At 41.9% G+C, this 21,395-nt stretch overlaps 1 protein-coding gene across 1 annotated transcript; it reads right to left on the reverse strand.

Moving 5' to 3' along the window:
* Positions 1–4,693: 4,693 nt before the first annotated feature.
* LOC117535998 (glutamate receptor U1-like) lies at positions 4,694–20,082 on the reverse strand. The gene is made up of 10 exons (XM_034200705.1): positions 19,991–20,082; positions 19,761–19,835; positions 13,450–13,481; positions 11,447–11,626; positions 10,804–11,027; positions 10,494–10,591; positions 9,451–9,665; positions 9,092–9,311; positions 7,424–7,674; positions 4,694–5,183 (listed from the first exon to the last, which is right to left on the reverse strand). Exons 2-10 carry the CDS (start codon positions 19,822–19,824, stop codon positions 5,085–5,087), a joined length of 1,383 nt encoding a protein of 460 aa, XP_034056596.1. The 5' UTR covers positions 19,825–19,835; positions 19,991–20,082; the 3' UTR covers positions 4,694–5,084.
* Between the last annotated feature and the right edge of the window lie 1,313 nt (positions 20,083–21,395).

Consider the following 21,395-nt stretch of genomic DNA (forward strand, 5'->3'; position numbering starts at 1 on the left):
TGACATGCGGTGAGGTTCATGGCTGGTGAGGCACTGACTCTTTCAGAGTCAGATTTACAAATATTATATTTTGACTTTAATCGAAATATTCGGTTATTTTCAAAAGCTTTTTTAGTCTGATGCTTCGATTCATTTTAAACAGACCGTTCAACAAAAGGATACCCAAAATCTAAATATTGGATTGTTCTTTCTTAGAAAGATCCCATGTTCATTACAATTGGGGTCTTACCTTGACTTGAAGATGAAGTCCATGCTATCCTTCTGGACAACAATCTCCATTACATTTTTGTAAAAGTCCTCCTTATCTTCCTCTAGTTTCCAAAGTCTAGCTTGTTGTTTGCGTCTGCGTAGAATAACAGTAGCAACAAGAACCTGTGGGCTCACGTGCGCCCCCTTCAGTGCGGCAGAGGTTATGGCTGCCTCCCCTGGTGCTTTTTTCATTGCCGTTGTATGATGAGACCAGCGAGCCTAAATATCTATACGTGAAATAAGTTATTTAGAGACTATGGATGGCGAGGATAAATGTAATAAAGGGATCTACAAACATTACATTGGTGACATACAGTGAGATGGTAACAGGCATGCGCTTAGGGCCTGCTTTCCAGCCAGTTTCTGTGGGGTGACGCATTCTGAGGTGAGGCAGAGCTCATCTGTGCCTCACCTTACCCCACAGTAACTGGCTTGAGCGCGCTCACAAAATAAGTGCCCGCGTTAAATTAGTGCCCGTGCTCCAGCCAGTTACCGTGGGCTTACGAGAGGCAGAGCTCGTCCCTGCCTCACTTCTCATCGCTACCCGTAGTTGTAGCGGAGCTCGTCAAATTTGCTGATTTTGACTATAAAAAGCGATTGGAATCAAACAGAAATCACATTTACAACACAGATCAGTGGAGACATTTTATTATTATTACTATTTAGTATTTCTTTAGTTGTTTTTCCGTACATTGGAGTATGACAGGTGAGGCTCTGCCTCCCCTGCCTCCCCTGACTGCACGTCGCTGGTGTAGTGTCTTCTGCCATCCTTTACTCCGAAAAAACATTTGTTTCTCCGAATCGAAGGGGAAAAATACAAAAGCATTGCACACAATTTAAACCAATCAATGGTGTGTAATTAACAAGGATAATCTGTTGTTTTTTAGTCGATGAGTAGTGCAGATATCACTGTAAAATCAATCGACAGTAAGGAGAATACTTACTTCCGGGTGTACAATTCTCCGTTATCCAATGAGAATGAACGCTCACATTGCCTTTAAGGGCAGCCGACACAAACGAATGCCGTGCTTCCATGAGCGTCAAATCCCGCCGCAGATGGGAATACATTGCAATCAGTTGAAAGCTATTTGCGTCCCTTTATGAAGCTGAAGGAGCCTAGGAGCGTCACAACTGCACGCCACGGACACTGACCAAACGTCGCTCCTGGACGATTATGGAGTGAGAGTGTGTTGCCACAGCACCCCCAAAATAAATCGTTGGTGCCGCCACTGTGGGCTAAGCCCCGAATGTTTCCAGGTCCAGGAAACGCCCCTGGTACCCAGTGCGTAATAAGGTGACGTGAAGGGGCCCAGACCGACCGCCAATATGTGACGAGTTGGGAGTGAGAATGTGTTGGTTTTAGAAATGCAACAGTAATCTGTTTTTTCTTTATAACTAAAAGGGAATACAGTCTTTTTGTTCCAGTAATCCGTTACGCCCTAAACTTGCTTTTATAATGCTTTTACCTATTTGTTCTTATTTAATTTGAAATGTTTTTCAAATGCGTGCTGTCTCTTTATTTAATATGTTAATATGTCTACTCATGTTATAGTTTCATTATTATCTGCACTGTCCCTTTGGTGTAATTTTCCCCGCTTTGGGAAGATTTCTGATTCTGATTTTCTGATTTCCTGCAGGACCATTGGTGGAAGGCTGCAACTGCTTTTTTGTAAGTGTTTCGAAAACTTGTTTACCATGTTGGATGTTGAGACACTATTCTATGACTTGATGAACATTGAGAGCGGTACACTAAATGATCACTGAATGCATAATGAGTCAAACTTACTTACTTCATACCAATTGAAATACAATAGCACCTCTAAGTGGAGACATGCATACATAACAAGCTGAACATAGAAGTGGGGTACATGGTTAATTTGTTCCACTAACATGGCATGTAGCTAGTTTATATGTTATTATTTGTTTATGAAATTGGCTATGTGAGATCCCTCAGAAACCTCAACACTGAAAAATTGCTCTTAATATAATTAATTGAAAGCAAAAGATGTATTAGTGTTTAATTTACTACCAACATTTTAAATTGAGGTTTGCCCCTCCCATATTGATTTGATTGTGCATTTATTCCATTCTCTCAATCATCATACTGTAGCTCAAGCTGTAGGCAAGTAGGAGAGCTTTTGTTCTGCAAGAGTTGATACAAAATAGACTTTACAAAATACATTTTGAATTGTATTGCTGGATTTAAACAACATGTTGACAGCTGTCGTTGTGAATTTTCGTAGTCATTAAATAATGATTTCGATTTTTGAAAATCCAAACGAATACAGCCCAAACGACCCATCTTGCATAATACTGTAAGATTACTTGTATCTGTTCCAAAATGTTATTGGTTCTCCTTTGCCCATGTGAAACCCTTCCAGCGAGTCTTGACCAGTTGTTTTTCTGTGAACCGGTAAACATTACCTTTCCTTTGGCACATGTAGTAACATTTCTACAAAAACCCATACAAAATCATGATTGGAATCTGTTTGTACAGAATTTGATTTATTAAATTAAAATTTTAAAAACAAAACACATTACAGCAGTGGTTCTCAAACTTTTTCTGTCATTCCCCACTTTGAACAGGTGGGCCTTTTCAAGCCCCACCTGTTCCTCATCGCTCCGATAAAATGGTAGGCCAAGCTTAAAATTGTCCAATGTATCGTTCTATAACAGGGTCTCCAACCTTTTTTAGGATGAGAGCTACTTTCAAAAAATAAAACAAGTCGAGGGTTACTTTTACTCCTCTTTTTTGTTTTTTTGCAGTGTATATATTTAGCACATTTTAACATTATGATATGCTTACCTTTAACCTTCGTGTGCTGTTTGGGTCTGTGGGACCCGTTTTCAGTGTTTACTAAAAGAAAATGTATGCAATTTAATTATTTTGTCCTGCTCTATTTGGGGGTGGACCTCACCTCCTCTAGGGGGGTCCGGGGGCATGCTCCCCCGGGAAGATTTGTTTTTAAATGTTGAAGTTAAATGCATCAATCTGGTGCACTCTGAGAGCAAAATGAATTTATGGATACAGCTCTCAACACTCATATGAAAGGGAGAAAGAACGTCTTTAGAATATGATCACAACCAATAACAAATCATTGAACTAGTTTATTCTTATTTTATGTTACCGATAGTTAGCATTCTTTCTTCTTATTTATGCATATTTTACTAATCACTCTCCTTTTAAACTGTTTTTTTTTTTACTGTCCTATAGTACACATTGGAATGATTTCTTACTTTTATAGGCTATATTAAATAGATAAAGGTGTGCTCTCTCTTTCTCGCTCTGTGTCTCGCTCGCTCACAGAGGCTGTGTGCTCCTCCGTGGCTTGCGTTAAAAAATAATAATAAACATAGGCCTATTTGTAAAGTGGGGGGACACAAACGGGATTTCAAAAAGTGTCACGGTTAAACTCCTTATGAAGTGGTGAGGTGCCGCTCCACATTGCTTTTCATCCCGACTGCAACGCTGTTGTGTGTGTGTGTGTGTGTGTGTGTGTGTGTGTGTGTGTGTGTGTGTGTGTGTGTGTGTGTGTGTGTGTGTGTGTGTGTGTGTGTGTGTGTGTGTGTGTGTGTGTGTGTGTGTGTGTGTGTGTGTGTGTGTGTGTGTGTGTGAGAGAGCGTTTCACATGTGTGTAAGAGAGATTTTTACATATGTCTGGAAATTATTTTGGTTTCACTTGTGTGTGTGTGTGAGCAGGCTCGGATTGGCCATCGGGAGATTCGGGACTTTTCCCGGTGGGCCGCTGTCGTTGGTGGGCTGCTGCCTTCGGTGGGCCACTGGCTCTGCCATAGGTGGTCCGTGGACTTTCACAGCGCCAGTACCGCACCGGCGGGTCCGAAACGCTGCATTACAGCAACCTCGGCTGAAGTTACAACTGAGTCTTTGCTGCAACACTATCAAAAATAGTATTATCATAGAATCTCCTTTAGGCCCACCAGAACCGCCCATGTCTTTCTTTCACTTCGTTGGCAGATATAATTATGGATAAACTTTACATGAAGATAGCTTTACTAGTACAGAGATTTAGTGTATACATTATACCAAATGCAGACACCCCTACCAGGTAACTCAACTGTGTTTAGTGCTGGGCAAGTAGTATGTTCATCAGAGTAGGTTGATTAAGTAAAACTCAGGGAAGTGAAAGAAAACGATTAGCTTAAATATGCTAAAAAGCTGTTGGTCAAGTGTCACATTTTAAATACAGTCATTTGATCCATTATTTATATACCAGTATTTATTTGTGCACTTAAAACATGTAATCAGGGGGTGTTACTACTTTTCTGGAAACCATTATCAGTATTCCTGTTTATTGACTTCTATTCTGTTTTTGTCTTTCATGTTACATGTCGTATAATGTGTTGTTCTATTACAATGCAGTCAAAAACAAACACCATTAACTATAAAGTTGTATTGTATACTTTGAAACGAGAGAACATCTGGGAAAATTGGGGGATTTATTTGGAATATACATACAAATAGAAATCGTTACAAAACTATTTCAGTTAAACAAGAAATATAAACATTAGTAAGGGGATTGGATTTGGATATCTAATATCATGCATCAACATTGAAATAAACCAGAATGATACATATTTGCAGTTTTGAACTCTAAGTATCTTATTTTGTTGCTTAGTACGCTGTAGCTGCAAGTGGATGTGTCCCATGTGGTCAACAAGCTATACTAAGAAAGTAGGAGACATACAGAAAACACAGGGCTGATACTACGGAGACACAGAAAGCTAGTGTAGTCTTTTCGAAGGAACAGGACAATGGCTCTCAACTTTTCTCTTCTCTGACTATCTTATTAAAAACTAACATGTCAACTTTTCCTCTAAGCTTTGTTCTTGTCTGAATCTTCTTGGTCTGCACTCGCCCGCTTGCTGCCAAATCGTCGGTTAAGCTCTGATGTCAGCACCGAGCAGCAGGATTTCTGTGGAAGGAAAGGTAAAGAAAACGGGGGGTTACATATTGTAACCCTGGTTATATAAGCACAGGCGGAGCCCTCTACTGGACTCTAAGGGTACTACCCTTAACCATGCTATGCAAGCATTCACATACTGAGTTGCATAAACGTAGCCGGCGAATCGGGACGAGCCTACCTGAATGCGCGCGCAGGCCCACAGTATATAAGGTGGCTACGCCTCCTGCCTGTCATCCTACACCCTCTTCAGCGAGCGGCATAGGAAAGACAGGGCCCCTAGGTAGAGGGCTCCGCCTGTGCTTATATAACCAGGGTTACAATACGTAACCCCCGTTATATTTCACACAGGCTCCGCCCTCTACTGGACTCTATGGGTACAGTGGGTGGAGCCCTGATGGATAAACGCCCTGTCGTTCAACAACATCTACTCATAACACTGCCCCTGACCGGCTTTTGGTCCCCACACTCACACACGCTTACCTCGTGCATGGAAAATAGTGTGGAAGGCGAGGAGAGTCCTCCAGTCCTGTACGGGGTTTACAGCATACTACGTTCCATGGGAAAACATAAGCGCACTATGTCCCGGGGGGGGGGGGGGGGTCAGATACCTACTGACCCACAGCCCCCCCCCCCTCTCACCAGTCGTGTGTTGCCCCAGCAAGCACCGACGATGAGAAGGAGTCAGACATGTCCAAGAGATAAGACCTTTACGAAGGGGCCCGGCGTAGACCAAGACGCCGCCGTGCATATGTCCTCCACACTCACGCCGTTGAACAAGGCTGTTGACACAGCCATACCCGGTGTAGAGTGTGCACGGACCCCAGTGGGGAACACCCTCCCCGCCTGTCCGTAGGCATGTGAAATGCACTCGCAGAGCTATCTTGTCAGGCGTTTCTTGGACAGAGCTTTACCAGCCACACCCTCCCCAAAGCACACAAAAAGCTGTTCAGTGCGCCTACAGGCAGCCGTGCGCTCTACATAACATGCCAGCGCACGAACCGGGCAGAGGAGGTGCAATTTAGCCTCCCTGGCCCCAATATGGAAGATTAAAGCCGTTAAACTGTATAACCCTCGACCTGAACGAACTCCTTAGCTTCTTGGGAACAAAGGAGGGGTTCGGTCTGAGTGTCGCCCCGCTATGGTCACCCCGGATCAAAAGGCAAGGCAAGTTTATTTATATAGCACCTTTCAACACAAGGCAATTCAAAGTGCTTTACAAAAAATGAAAGACATTAAGAAAATGGCATCTAAAATCAGTCATTAAAAAGAAAAGATAATAAAATAAACATTAAAAGAAAAAATACATGGATAAAAGTTACAGTGCAGTTTAAGATATGAATAGTTCAATTAAAAGCAGCGACAAAAAGAAAAGTCTTTAGTCTGGATTTAAAAGTAGTCAGAGTTGCAGCGGACCTGCAGGTTTCTGGGAGTTTGTTCCAGATATTTGGAGCATAATAACTGAACGCTGCTTCTCCATGTTTAGTTCTGACTCTGGGGACAGAAAGCTGACCAGTCCCAGAAGACCTGAGAGATCTGGATGGTTCATAATTTAGCAGGAGGTCAGAAATGTATTTTGGGCATAAACCATTCAAAGCTTTATAAACCAGCAGCAGTATTTTTGAAATATTGCAGATAAGAGATCAACTCAGTGAAAGCACTCAAACATATCCAGGGTATGTTGAACTGGCTTCGTAGTACAGGGCACAGGTATGGTGTTTTCCATTGCTCTCCATGATAACGTGCTAATATTTAGCAGGTACTGTATGATGTTTTACAATGTTTTACAACTTACTTTAGCATGCTAACGTGCTGACATTTAGCAGGGCTGAATTTTACCTTATTCTCCATTTTAAATGAGCATATTCATGTGCTAATGTTTGGTAGGTATGATGTTTCCAATGTTTTGCATCTTAGTTTAGCACGCTAGTGCAGATTTTCTGCAGGTAGGCTATAATGTTATTCAATGTCTTATCTTAGTTAAGCATGCTAACGTGCTAACCTGTGCCAAGCCCTTTACACATGTTGCCATGCTCTTGTTTGACGGACCATTACTCCAAAACCCATGATGGGATGTCATGATTCTCTGATTTGGTCAAACCCCTAGTACTGGGCAAATGTCATGGTGGTGCTATGTCAGGGGACCCTAACAAAGTGAGAATAATGTATTTGCTGGGCACCATATATGTGTGATATGTGTTGATTGCGCTATATGGGCTCACCTACAGTAACTCTGTGATACTCTTCCCTACCTTGCTATCCTTAGCTTGGTTGTGGGCCCTGGATACAAGCTCCAGCAGGGCCAACAGGAGCCCAACACCCAGGCCTAGCCCCAGGAAGAGAAAGAGGCCCTGGAGGTCGTGTGGCTGCAGGGCCCCGGAGGCATCAGCCCCATCAGCCCCCACACAGCTGGTGGCCCACCACTTGTGCCGCAGAGACGTCAGCTCTCCAGACTCACTGAGCTCCAGAATAGCCAGGGTTAGGTTTTTGACCAGCGGGGAACCTGATCATGAAAGAGAGGTGGTGTAATCGAAGAAAGAGACGATCAGCGATAATCTTCTGTAACTTGATTAACTTTAGGATTGACATCAGATGCTAAACCTGCACACCATTCAGCTACAAGAGCATTGATGAGTTCCAAAATGTAGTGGTAAGGGTTTATGTTCAGCATTTCAGGTCGTATTCCCCACCAAACTGGGATGATAGCTTTTATTAACTCAAGAAAGCAACAATTCCAAAATGCTCACACAAAGTTGTAAGAATACTGTTGTGTACGATATTATCTATGCCTAAAGGGGACCTATCATGCAAAATGCACCTTTGTACATCTTTTCAACATGAATATGTGTCCCCAGTGTCAGGGAACTCACCAAGTGTCAGAAAACACAACCCTCTCTCTTTTCCTCCATACCCAAAATCTCTAAAAACGGGGCTGCAACGGATCTGATACAGATTGACATCAGACTATTTTCAAATCTGTATCAGTGACGAGGAGCTCCGCCTATATGGCCAACTCTCCACCAATCAGGGGAATGAGAGGTTGCCGTTTCATGGTAACAGCATGGTAACATGACACTCGTAACTCGGCCCCCTCCTTTGCAGGGGGGCGTGGTCAGCTGCAGCGCATGCAAAGACAAGGTGGAGGAGAGCAAAATAGAGCGAAATGAGGCATGGCTAAAATGCATGATCTGTTTGGTATTTTGAAAAAGAAAACGTATAAATATAGGGTATGGCCCTACAATATATTATTCAAATATAGCATGATAGGTCTCCTTTAAGCTTTAATAGTTGGCACTAAGTAGTCCAGTCCAAACCACAACAGCCACACGCAAACTTATGTGGACTGTAGTGTAATTTAAGACATGGAGATGTAGTTGTTACCTTTACTTTTACAGTTTTAGTTTTATTCAGGAATTCTAAAAATGTCAGACATAAGACATTTCGGTTTAGTTTATCTAGAGGAATGTGTCCTTGGCTTGTCGAAGTAGTCTTTGAACACTCGAAAAATAACCAAGGTTGAGTGTAGTTTTAAAATTCACAGTTTAAAGGTCACCTATTATGCTATATTTGGGGGATCCAGCTAGCCGACTGTATATAGGGGAGAATAGGTTGGGGCGTGGGCGGGACGTTGCCAAAGAGTTCAATGTAAAGCCAGCCCACATTTCCAATATTACGTCATGTTGGCAGAAAATCTGGATCAGCTCCGTTGAACCCCCGTTTTTAGAGATGTCATGTGGTAAGGAGGAAAAGAGAGGGTTGTATTTTTTGACACACCGGGGACACATATTTATGTATACAAGACATCAAAAAGTGCATTTTGCATAATAGGTGACCTTTAAGAAAAAAGTTGTAATCAATGTTTTAACAAACTACACAACCTGTCAGACGCGAAGACATCCCCAAAGTTCAGGACCACCAACCTTCAGGTGCTGCGATGCTGTAGGCTCTCATCGCGATGACTTCCTGTGAACGGTGAAGGTCACAATAGCGAGCCGTTGCCAAATCCAAAGACACAGCTTCACCAATGAAGGCAAAGTTTCCCTCCTGGGCTCGACGAATCCCCTCCTCCATGCTGGACACGAAGCTCTTCTTACGCTCCATGTGTTGGTAGATACGGTGGTATACGGGGTTCTTGGAATTCTAGTAAAAAATACAAAATTAAACATTTTAATCTTACCATTGTCCTTAAGACTGCATTCTAAGGCTGCACTAAATCAAGACCACATGTATGAATGAGCTGTAATGACTCTGAACTGTATTTAAGAGCGGCCAAATTTGCCTTAAAGAAAGACATGGAGGATCCACCCTCGACGGTGCCATAATCGATGGCATTCTGGTTGGAAAGGTCTTCAAAACTCTCGAAAGGGAGTTGTTTGCTGGAGTGAAGCTTTGAGGTGAAGTTGCCAAAGTAGCTGGCCAGAAGCAGAACAGCAAACAGCCACCAGATGGCGCTGACTACACGTCCAGACAGGGCCTTGGGGTGAGGACCAGCACCTGGAGGACAGTGAGGACAGAGAGGAAAGTGAGGACGCTGCACAGGACTGCAGGAAACCAACTCCTTTTAAAGCTAGCACTTATACTCATATAAATGTAAGCTCGATACCGAATACAGACACGGTTCACTGACAATGATCACAACATTGAGTTGTTGATGTTGTTTTCGTGTGATGTTATTGAAATATGACTGATCTGACTCAAAATTCCCTTTGTTACATTACATTACATTGCATTTAGTTGACGCTTTTATCCAAAGCGACTTACAATAAGTGCGTTTGTAAAATACTTCTCAAAAAATAACTTTCCGCCAATCTTTGAGAATGTAAAACGTAATGGTAATGCATGGTGCATCAAGTTTACCAAAACTTTACAACATTGAAAATGTTCATCATTGAATTTATAACTGTATTTTGATTTCCATTAATGCAAAGAGTTAATAAGAGTACAATTTCAGGTATTAAAAAAATATGTAGGGTACCAATTCCTCTTTAGATGTATGTATTTTTATTGAATATTTTGACTGTAAATAAAGATATTATATTCTTGGGTATAATCCTACACTACAGTACTGTAAATCCTAAATATATAAGCTACATTTCTAAGCCATTTTGTCATACTGTGAATTCATAAGGTGTCCACCGTTCTGAGAGAGCCTGCAGAAGGAGACAGCAGTGTGTGTGTGTGTGTGTGTGTGTGTGTGTGTGTGTGTGTGTGTGTGTGTGTATGTGTGTGTGTGTGTGTGTGTGTGTGTGTGTGTGTGTGTGTGTGTGTGTGTGTGTGTGTGTGTGTGTGTGTGTGTGTGTGTGTGCCTGCTGGGCAGTTTACCTTGCAGAGTCAGACCCCCGGTGAGGTACCAGAAGCTGTGCAGCAGAGTGAAGCTGTGCTCCTCTGTCTCTGGCTCCGCCCATTCTGTGGGACTGATCCTGCAGACAAAAAGGAAAGGCCTCAGAACCAGCACTGATTTGTATATCGGGATGTGGAAACGTGCTTCACAAACATGCACTTCTCCTACATTGTAAAGAGTAGCTTTGAACCCTCATATTCGGATACAATACACACTTGAACACAACGCGTCTCAGTCCCAAATCTGAATCAAATTGTTTGATGACAATTTCTTTGGACATTTTGCACTTACCTGCCCACCAGGAATATGCAGAGACCTGTCAACAGGAAGGCGATGAGGATGCCCCCCCACATGCTGGGGGAGAAGGGGGACAGCAGGCTGAAGCTGCTCCCTTCAGAGGCCTTGTCTCTGCGCAGGAGGAAGCTGAGGCCTGTCTGCATGAAGGGGGTGGTCATGTCCACAAACTGCTCCCTGGTGGCCGTGAGGGTCAGCGAGGCCACGGCCAGGTCCGCCTCCTGATGGGGGGGGGGGGGGCACAAGGTTTCGAATAACCATATCGTTTATGTTTGGTAACCATTTCAATTGACCACTTGCAAGCCAAATACTGTATATATTTGACAATGGGATTGGTAAAGTTGAATTCATTCATATATAATTGAAAACTTCGGGTGTTTACTTCTAGATTAGGTTGTACTGATTGCACCAGTTTGGGATGCCACATTTAAAGCAATTAAGAGCTTCTTTAAAAGCTTATACATACACAAAGATATACTCAATTAAATATCCATGCTGTTTCATTTATATGAAGACTTAGCTCACCACATGTACCATTATGAATATTTTGGGTAAGCTAAAACACACATTACAAAGTGTAGTTTATGCTCCAACAGGATTGTGCTGCTATACTTTAAGCAGAGCCAGCACTGTGACCCACCCCTCTGATGACCTCCCCGATCAACCCGTTCCACTTCCCGCTGGCGTCCATGGCTCCGTAGCGGTTGTCCTTCACCAGCTGCAGCTTGTAGCTGAAGCCCAGCCTCTTGGAGAGCTCAGAGATCAGGTCGATGCAGTATCCCTCCAGCTCGGGGCCTTTGCTCATGGTGTACGGATCTTGCTGAGGAGAACAGAACAAACAAATGATTTCCTCATGGAGTATACATTGAGGGGGAGCTCGACGCAGCAACAGTTAAGGCAACACCATCCTTTAAAGATGACGAGGATATCTTTTTAAAAGATTAAATCAATAAATTGGTTATCTTTTGGATAATCTTATGATTTTAGAATGTTTGTGATTTCCTTCCTTGTGCATTGTTTTAAATGTGGGGATATATCAAGATGAGAGGGATCATTTAAAGATTTTCAGGATATGCACTAGCAGTATTTAAAGGTAAAATTATTAATTTCTTCCCAGTAAAAGTAAAGAAAATGTATAATTGAATAAAGGCCAGACTATAAAATGGAATATTTTTTGCGTAAAACATATTGTACCTATTTGTCATTATCATTTATATTAGTTATGATTACTTTGTATTCATCAAGGTCCCTTTTGGAGATCTGGAAACACGTGACTTTGATACAACAATGTCAGCCGAGGTAGAAACAGGAGCAGTCAGACCATCTGTCTAATCCAACAGTTCATCCTGATAATAATCCACTCTATTCAGGGGTAGGGCTGAAAGTGAGGGCACTCAAATGTTATAATCCCTGAATGAACAGAAACACTGTAAAGAACTTTTATAGGTACAGTTAGAGAAAGTTGGAAAAGGAAGAGTGACTATATGTTAACTACACTAGTTTTTTTACCCCATTTATTATAGACAAGAAGCTGGGATGGGAAGTGGACGTTGTCCCTGTTACCACTTTTGCTACGGTTTTAAAGCCTTGAGTTGAGGATTTTAGTCATTGTTATCTTGGGTTTGTGACGTCGTCTCCATCAAGTTCTTTTGGAGCTCATATCAACTGAACGCTGAATGACATTTATACGCAACCAAAATAGTTGCCTACTAGTTGCTGCTCTATCATCAATTTCCCTCTAAATAGGAACATGATGCTGTATTAAAAAAAGACATGGAACCAGTAATTGAGCCAACAATTGCATTATAACAATATTTCGTGAGGTAATAAAACCAGTGAGAAGTAGGTTGTTTTTCTTGTATAAATATTTGCAGTGCCCCCTGCTGGCCATTATAAACACATGCTGGTTTCTCTACTGTCATTGAAAAAGACCTTTCAAGAATTGAAAACAAACTGTGAAAGGGTTGAAGAAAACTTGGATAAGAGCCAGAGCGGACAATGCAGTGGTAGCAACCTGTCAATCACAAGGTAGTCCCGCCCTAAAGTGTAAACTTTATTGTTCATTTTACTCTAAATAGAACCATCATTTACAAATGAACATGATGATGTATTGAAGAAGACTTGAAACTAGCAATTAAGACAATTATGTCATTAGGAAAATATTTACTTAAGTAATAAATCAAGTGAGAGGAAGGTTGATTTTCTTATAGACTTCCATACAATACTTCTCTACTGTCCGTTCTGCTCCTGATATACTGAAGCTTTTCTTGCAAATGCAAAAACACTTATTTGCACAACCAACCACCTTAAACTAGGGATCATTTACTTGCACACAAAGTATATATCAGAAGCTAAAACTCTCATAACAAAATAAATAGAATCGGCTTATATAAAGCCTGGTAACATCCTGTCTGATGTTCTGACTGATCATGTTCCTTCACCTCAGGGATCTACACCACTTTGCTTTCTCTAAACTTTGCTAGTACAATTGTATAGTTCAAGTAAGAGAAATGATGACCAAACTACCAAATTATAAACCTTTTTTAGTGAACCAGAATGACTCTTAGTAATTACATTTATGTTTCACAGATGGCTCTGTCACTTTGGCATTCTCAAGCAGAGAGTGGCACAAAGAAAGAATACCTTTATAGTGGTGATGGATAACTCCTTGGCATCTAGAATGGAAAACAAAAACAAGCATCACAATAAATTATCTGTAAAGAAGCAAGTCGATGTAATTAAGCATGAGCAGCAGCACAAAGATGAGAGGATTTAGACTAAGCCTGTTCCTTGGCTTATTAGGGGTTTTGGTCTCATGTCTACAGGCTTATACAGAGCAGCCTCTGAAAGCCTAATGAAGCATATTGTTGCTTTGAGTCCCCTTCATGTGTTTTTCTCTCAGCCACAGTCATAAATAAGCCAAACAGCCAGTGCAGGACAAAGACAGTCTTTTGGTCGGTTGTTTTTCAGGAGACCTGGAGAAAGGGGCTCCATAGTGAGGTACAGAGCGAGGGGGGGTGACTGGGCCTCCAATGGGGGATCAAAGTTGGGCTGTTGTTCCAGAACCCCCCCCCCCAACCCCCATGTAATCCAAGCAGAAGATGAACCCCATCCCCTGACATTCCCCAAGACTCTCAGAGTTGTTTTTCTTTTAGCTGTAACTGTGACCAATGGCATTCCCAGCGTGTCCAGAGCGCCCTAACATGCCCTGCCAGGGTCCGTGGAAGGAGGGTGGGGGGGGGAAACGGAGGTGCCAGGGGTGCAAGTTCCTCATAATTGCGTGCCATGACAAAAGAGGAGCCTGGTTGTGTCATTTAGAGCTCATGACACCCCATCACCCTCCTCCGGGGAAGATGGCAGGACCGTGATGTGCGGAGATGGCTGTCAGTTCTCCGCCTGCAGAGTCTCCGTCCCACATGGTTAACTGATTGATCTCAGTGCTTTCTGGACCACAGCTAGGACGTAGCCCCTCCACTGGTGAGAAATGAGATGCTGCCCCGCTCTGCTTTGATTCGAATCCAGCAGGGTCAGCGGGCAGAGAGTCAAATGTGAGGAATCACTTCGGGAGCGTGACCCAGCCAGAGCCCGCTGGCACCGGGCCGGGTTAGTTCTGTGGACAGGGAGCAGAGCCACGGCTGCTCTGGAGGGAAAACCTTAGAGGCATGAACCATAAAGCAACTTGCAGCACAAAGCAGCGTTCTAGTACGGAAGAGGATTAAAACCACCGATTTATCTCAGAAAAAAAAACACGTTTATTTTCTTCATTTTTTAATTTTCTTCCAGAAAATCTCAGAATTCTGACTTTCTTTTCACTTTAGGTCACGAACATTTTCTCATGTGGCCATAATAGTCCTCGTCCATATTCTAGAATAAATCAGCAGCAACTGACAAAATTGTTTGACTTGAACAGAATTTGGTCAAAGAAAAAAGGAAATTCTGCAAAACCGTGAAAAAATACGTGAATTGATAATAAATAACTCATCTTTAAAAAGTCTTCCTATCTACAATATCAGCACATGGCAACTACCTTATGGCTTGGGTTGGGCTCTATGCTGATTTATAAGGTTTGGCAACTTGCTTCGGTTGTAACCCTTGTGTTGTGTTCGGGTCTCCCGTGACCCGTTTCAAGTTAAAATCATATAATTACTACGCTCCAGTTTTTTGCAGGCGAACAAGGCTTCATGATATCCTCCACAACAGCTATATAAACACCACAAAACTGATGTTGACAATTTTAGCCAAGTCTGAAGGTCTATAAAAAAAAAAAAGTGTATAATTTGGTGTTCGGGTCTGGGAAGACCCAGCAGAATTGTTGTGGGGAACTCGAACTTTCTCAAAGAATATTTGCACTTGAACCTGAACATGCACGTGTGCAATATGTGGTGTAATGTGTTTTGGGGCAATACAATTAAATTACAAAAGGATTGTACGGTTATGAATGCATTATAAGTTAGTTATGATGTAGTTAAAACAATATTGGATGATAGTAATTTAGGTTTTGGACTGAAATAAATCATGTGTCAAAATTGACCCGCGAACACCATGAATGGTAACAGTTTTTGAACACAACACAAGGGGAGATGTTGATTTTTTTTTAAACAAGCTGAAAGTAAATGTAGTTATTTGATACATTCTGGTCTTCCACACGAAAACAGGATGTGCCCCGCAGACCTCCTCACACCTAATAAGGACACAGCTTCCTGCTCTGACACAGAACACATTGGTTTGGGACGTAGTTTGGGAGGTCCGAAATTGTCCTACATAACATAATACAAAAGACCTACTGGGCTCCAACAACCACAAAAACAAAAGTCACCATTAACCCTCCTATTGTCTTTGTTCCCCCCCCCCCTTACTTTGGTGTTCACGGTCAAATTTGACCGGCCCTGTTTTAACTGCTATTACATTAACACAAAAACCATTAATCATCACCAAATTTCATTTAACACCCTTTCAAACTGTAAATATGGTATCAGACTACTGGTATACATGAGAAACTGCAGTAAATATACAAAGAATAGACACTGAACATGTATTGCGTGTGCCAGGTGTGATCCATGTGGGGGGGGGGGTGAGCACATAAGAGCGGGAAATGTGTCAAATTGTTCTGTGTGTGTGTGTTTCTGTGTGCCAGGTGTGATTCACATGGGGGGATGGGCACATAAGGGGTGGGGGACACATCTAGAGTATGTGGGTGTTTGTGTGTGTGTTTTATCTGATCCGGATGGTTACTAATTCCTTTTCTTTATGGTGGTCATTTTTGAGCGGGAACACCATGGGTGTTACAAATTTGACTAAATCATCCAAAATGCAATGAAAGTGGTCGTCAGCAATTGTATATGTTCAAAGGTCTACTGTGAAGGATATCATAAAGCCTTAATGTATGGGCTCAGAACAGTCTCATAATACACACATGCACACAGAAGGATTCAAACTTGTATTTCCGGATCCACACTTGTGTTTTTCAATGCACACACAAATCTGTTCCGTTTCATATACATGTAAATAAAATCCAAATACAGAAAAAAGTTTTACATATGTATTTTTGATCCTCACATATTTGTTTTCCGTTTAAAACCTCTGCACCTGCAAACACAAACCGCTTTCTGTGCACGGATCGCTTTGCATTCGTGTGTGGGTTTTTTGAGACTCTCCTGACGGTCAGCCGATTCGTACTTGTAATTTTTTCTATCTATAGCCAATCAGATGTCTCCTCAATTCTAAGCCAATCACATGAGCGCGCCCCCACGAGGGTAGATTTCTTGCGTTCATGACGTAGCGCTTCATGTACGCATTTTCCGCAGTCCGGAGCTGACAGGTCCATGGAGCCTGCCTGCAGGCGCTAATGTGTCAGGACACCACCACTCTCAGTACATTGACACTTTCCGAACAGAAAATGCACGCAAATACAAGCCTTTATATTATTAAGGTACAGCGCCACTTCCCGAACCATTGATGAATGCTTGTGTACACAAAAACGGCAGGCAAAACCGTTTTAAATGTGTGTTTCCTACATGGCGAATACAGCTGCTTTATTTATGTCTGTATGAAGTTGTTGTGAGTGTGGAGGGAGCAGCTACAGGTTCGCTTAGCCTAATCGATCAGTGCACTACGAAGCCAGTGCTAGACAGTGAACTGTCAACGGGGGGAGCCCCGCCGGTCATTATCGGCAGATATTCACTCTTAATAGTTTGATCGGTGCTCTCTATAAAGGCCGATCAGGAGAGCTGGATCTGATCGATATGGACATAAACGTGTTACAGGCTTGGCCTGTCACTTTAAGAGTAGCAGCCGCAAGGGGTTGTGGATTTTTGGAGTGTGTGTGTGTAAAATGTGATGGCCAAGGCGAAGTGCGGAGTTATGAAGAGAGAGACGAAAGTATAGAGAAAGTGGTCAGAACGGGAAAAGTAACTAGTCTGTATGTAGGCCTATGCAATACAGTGTCAATGTAACTGATTAGTCTGAAGAATGGAATAAACAGAGGTTCTTCCCACGGCACACGAATGCCCCGTTTGCATCCCTTTTCCCTTCGAAATGTCTGGGCAGTAGTGATGGCAGTTTGACACTGAAGCTTCGAACGGAGCTTCAACCCTGGACTTCCTATTCCATAGAAGCAGTGCTTCGAAGTTTGCTTCAAATTACGTGACATATGACGTCCGAAGCAGCAACTGTTTCGAATCACGTGACATGTGACGTCCGAAGCAGCAACTGCTTCATTTCCTGAATGAATCAACTGACTGGTTCGCGGTCCATTCACGCGATTCAATGCACTGCCTCGTCTCGATTCTGACAGGTGACAGGTTGAAAAAGTTTCAAACTTGAGTGCTTCAACACTTTATGACCGCTCTAAATAATGCACAATGTGTGGGTTGTTGTCGTAGTTTGCGTTGTTGCTGTTGAGTTGTTGTTGGTATTGCATTTGATATCATTATAGAGCAAGCCAGGAAGAAAGATAGGTCGTTCTGGCTCGGGAAACACTTCGAAATGTGGAGAAGTTGTGAACAAAAAGACAATTATCAGTAATATGAAAACAGTTCAATATTTCAAGGAATAGATAGCCCAGTGGGTAAAGCCGGCGGCCCGAATGCGGCAATGTCCTCCGCGTAGCTGGTTCAAATCCCGGAATGGACGTATTTTAATCATTGCTTTTCAACTTTAATAACTGATAAAAGGCCCTCTCCGCCCAAAAACATGTCTAGCACTCTCTAGTCTCTTCTCAATAACCCAATACACACAATTATCAATCTTTAATTGCAAATAGAACATGATATTCAGTCTTAGTGTGTGTGTGCATCGAATATTTTTCAAGGCAAAGATACGTTAAACCCACTGCAGCCTTGCACTTCGCCAGGAGAGGTCGCTGTAACTGAAGCTTCGAGAAATGAACCTATTTCCGACACAATTGTCCAAGTGGTTTGACGCTTCATTCAAAGCTTCATTTTGCCATCACTACTGGGCAGCTGGTTACCGGCTGACAACGAGCCAAGTCAGAAACCACCGGTGTGTAACCGAAACTACGGTTTCGGTGCCGAGATACCGTTAGTAAAAAGGTAACAAACGCGAGTGAAGTATAACCGGACGCGAGAGAGAGATCAGATCAGCTGCTGAGTCTGACGGAGACACGCAGCTCTGCATAATCACCTGATGCTCCGCCCTCTGTTTGGCGAGCTGTCCGGACTGCGCAAAATGCGTAGGCCTACATGAAGCGCTACGTCATGAACGCAAAAAATCATACCCTCGTGGGGGCGCGCTCATGTGATTGGCTTAGAATGGAGGAGACATCTGATTGGCTATCGATAGAAACAATTACAAGTAGGAATCGGCTGACCGTCAGGGGAGTCTCAAAAAACCCACACACGAATGCACAGCGATCCGTGCACAGAAAGCGGTTTGTGTTTGCAGGTTCAGAAGTTTTATACGGAAAACTAATATGTGAGGATCAAAAATACACATGTAAAACTTATTTCTGTATTTGGATTTTATTTACATGTATATGAAACGGAACACATTTGTGTGTGCATTGAAAAACACAAGTGTGGATCCGGAAATACAAGTGTGAATCCTTTTGCGGATCATGAAATACAAGTGTGAATCCTTCTGTGTGCATGTGTGTATTATGAGACTGTTCTGAGCCCATATTAATGCAATCGAATGTAAAACAAAAAAGTTATGATTGATGAAAGTAAATCGGTCAGATTTGACCCGAAGACAACAGGAGGGCTAAACTGAGTTTTAAACATGATTATATCAACATCCCTCCACTTTTGAGTTTACAGGATATATCATTATTTTTTGGGGATAGTGGACCTTAATCACCAATTTATGAATCAAAAACTACAAAACCTAGCAGAAAGTGAGCAGTTTGCATAACGTTGATGGAATAAAGGCACCATAAAGGGAAACTTATGTTATTTTCAGTTTGCCTATTTAGCACTTAGAGGCAGTAACATTAAAACTCCAACAATTTTGATAGCTATTAAGTTAAAACAGTACTGACTATTGCAGGTAAAGTTGTGGGATGCATTCTTGAGGAAAGAAACAATAAGTTCTGACATGAAGAGCATCAAGTGAAACAGGTTCATCCATCACACATATCCCAGCTCAACACAATGGCAAGTAAATGAGGACAATGTTATTATACAATGAACATTAGTAAAAGTCCTGAATGAGATGTATTTTTTTTGGCAATGCAAATCACATGATACAAAGACAGCTTGTTTAGCGTGTACCTTGGCCATTAAATAGAAAATTAAAGAAAAGTTGCTCTTAAGAATTTAACTTATGCAGCAGCACTTACAATGTATTGCTTGTTTGAATTACATTTGTCAGCACTTTTTCTTGTTGTTCTGAGTTATGGCTTATTGCACATCGCTCTGGACAAAAGCGTCAGCTAAATGCAATGTAAAGTCCGAAAGAGCATGTTCCATGTGTGTCAGTGTCAGGTTGTTTCTCACCTGCAGTCACTGTCCCTGCAGTCAGAGCCGCCACACAGCACATCAGAGACATGAAGCCTGCCATGCTGCCAAAACCTGAAACAACACCATATGTGCACACGGCTCATTTCAGGGACGATTTGCCTGATCATGTTACACATATTTAAATATGACTCAGTGATGTTCATAGTAGAAACAATTACTTTAATACAATGCTGACACAAGTTATGAATAAAACAAATGTGGCTTACCTCAGTAGCGTCAGTTGGCGTGTGAATTATAACCCTTGATTTATTTAGAACAAGTCTTGGAAGTGTGCAGTGGGACTGTTTGTGAGCAGGAGAGTGGGGTTTATATGGGGGAGGAAGGGAGGAGACAGAACCCCAAAGGGAGTATTCACTCGTGACTGTTTAGCAAGTACTTTGGCAGAAAAAAGTTATATAATATCATGTTCCTGGAGCAGGATGTATATACCCACATTCCAGTTTGAAGGATATGTACTTTTAAGCAGAACATTGTGTTCTTTCTTCCACCATTTCAACTCATAACAGAACAAGTTTTTTTAACTGTAAAACCCTAGAGTTACTTGAAAAAATACATAATCAGATTACTGGTAATTCAAATAAAAATGTAAAAAATGGGGATTACTAGCAAGATAACAATGCAACAATACATTCAAGATTAACATCAAAATAGTATCCAAGTACTGCCTGGGTTTATTTTTTGGTCCTAATTCAGGCTACCTTCATTCTTTATTTTAAAATGTTTTCAAGTAAATGAACACCTCATCATTTAACTAAATGATGAGTTTGCTTCTAATTCAAGTATTAAACTGAAACAGCATTTGTTAACTTTACTATTCTGTAGGCCAAGCCTATAAATTAAGAGATACATTTTTGGAGTGTGTGGGAGATAAACTCTCTCTGGAGGAAACACAGGGATTTTAGCCTTTGCAGAACAGTAAAATGCTTTTTTAAAAAAACATGCTTTGTTCCCTTTCAGGAAAGGGAACAACCCAAAAACTCCTAAATCTTTCTTGAAACACAGCAACTGAAAACATGTGAAAAAAGACAAAACATCAGCTCAGTTAGTGATCAGTGATGTTTTCAAGGAAATAAAAAGCAGTTATCATTCATAAGACTCCGTTCGATGTCTCACTATGTGATGCGCCTCAACGCGTATGCAAACAGAAGCATCAATCTCATTACGTCAATCCTGATTGGCTGGTGATCTTGACGTCTACGTCAGGGAATCCACCCACCCTTTAAGTAGCTTGCGCTACGTCGCAGCGTCATTCAAACACCTCTTCTCGCTTCAGAGCACATCTCGAATATCAGTAGCCGGGCTAGCTTAACGGTCCACAGACTGAACCCAAGCTAACATTCGGTCGACGGGCGCTTGCCGGTTACTTTTTTGCTTTACAGAAGAATTGAACAAATATTAACACACCAGTTAATATTGTAATCTGCCCCGCCATTTTTTCTTTCGAAATAACGGTAAGGTTTGATTTTTTCTTCAAACAGTAACATACCTGTTGCTAGTTTATCCCTCCGCGCCGACACCACGGCGAGCAGGGACGGACTCTTCTCTCCCTCACACCAGAGGAGATGGAGATAAGAAAGATATTAACACACCAGTTAATATTTTTTAAAGAAT

Source organism: Gymnodraco acuticeps, unplaced genomic scaffold (genome assembly GCF_902827175.1).
Source record: "Gymnodraco acuticeps unplaced genomic scaffold, fGymAcu1.1, whole genome shotgun sequence".
NCBI classification, from domain to species: Eukaryota; Metazoa; Chordata; class Actinopteri; order Perciformes; family Bathydraconidae; genus Gymnodraco; species Gymnodraco acuticeps.

What these genes read in the sequence shown, in the direction of transcription:
- LOC117535998 (XM_034200705.1), bottom strand. Translation starts at nt 19,824, where the DNA reads ATGGCAGGCTTCATGTCTCTGATGTGCTGTGTGGCGGCTCTGACTGCA. An exon ending in TCGGGGAGGTCATCAGAGGG is followed by an intron (nt 11,028 to 11,446) that starts GTGGGTCACAGT and finishes CCCCCCCATCAG; the next exon opens with GAGGCGGACCTGGCCGTGGC. An exon ending in CGGGGGTCTGACTCTGCAAG is followed by an intron (nt 9,666 to 10,493) that starts GTAAACTGCCCA and finishes ACTGTCCTCCAG; the next exon opens with GTGCTGGTCCTCACCCCAAG.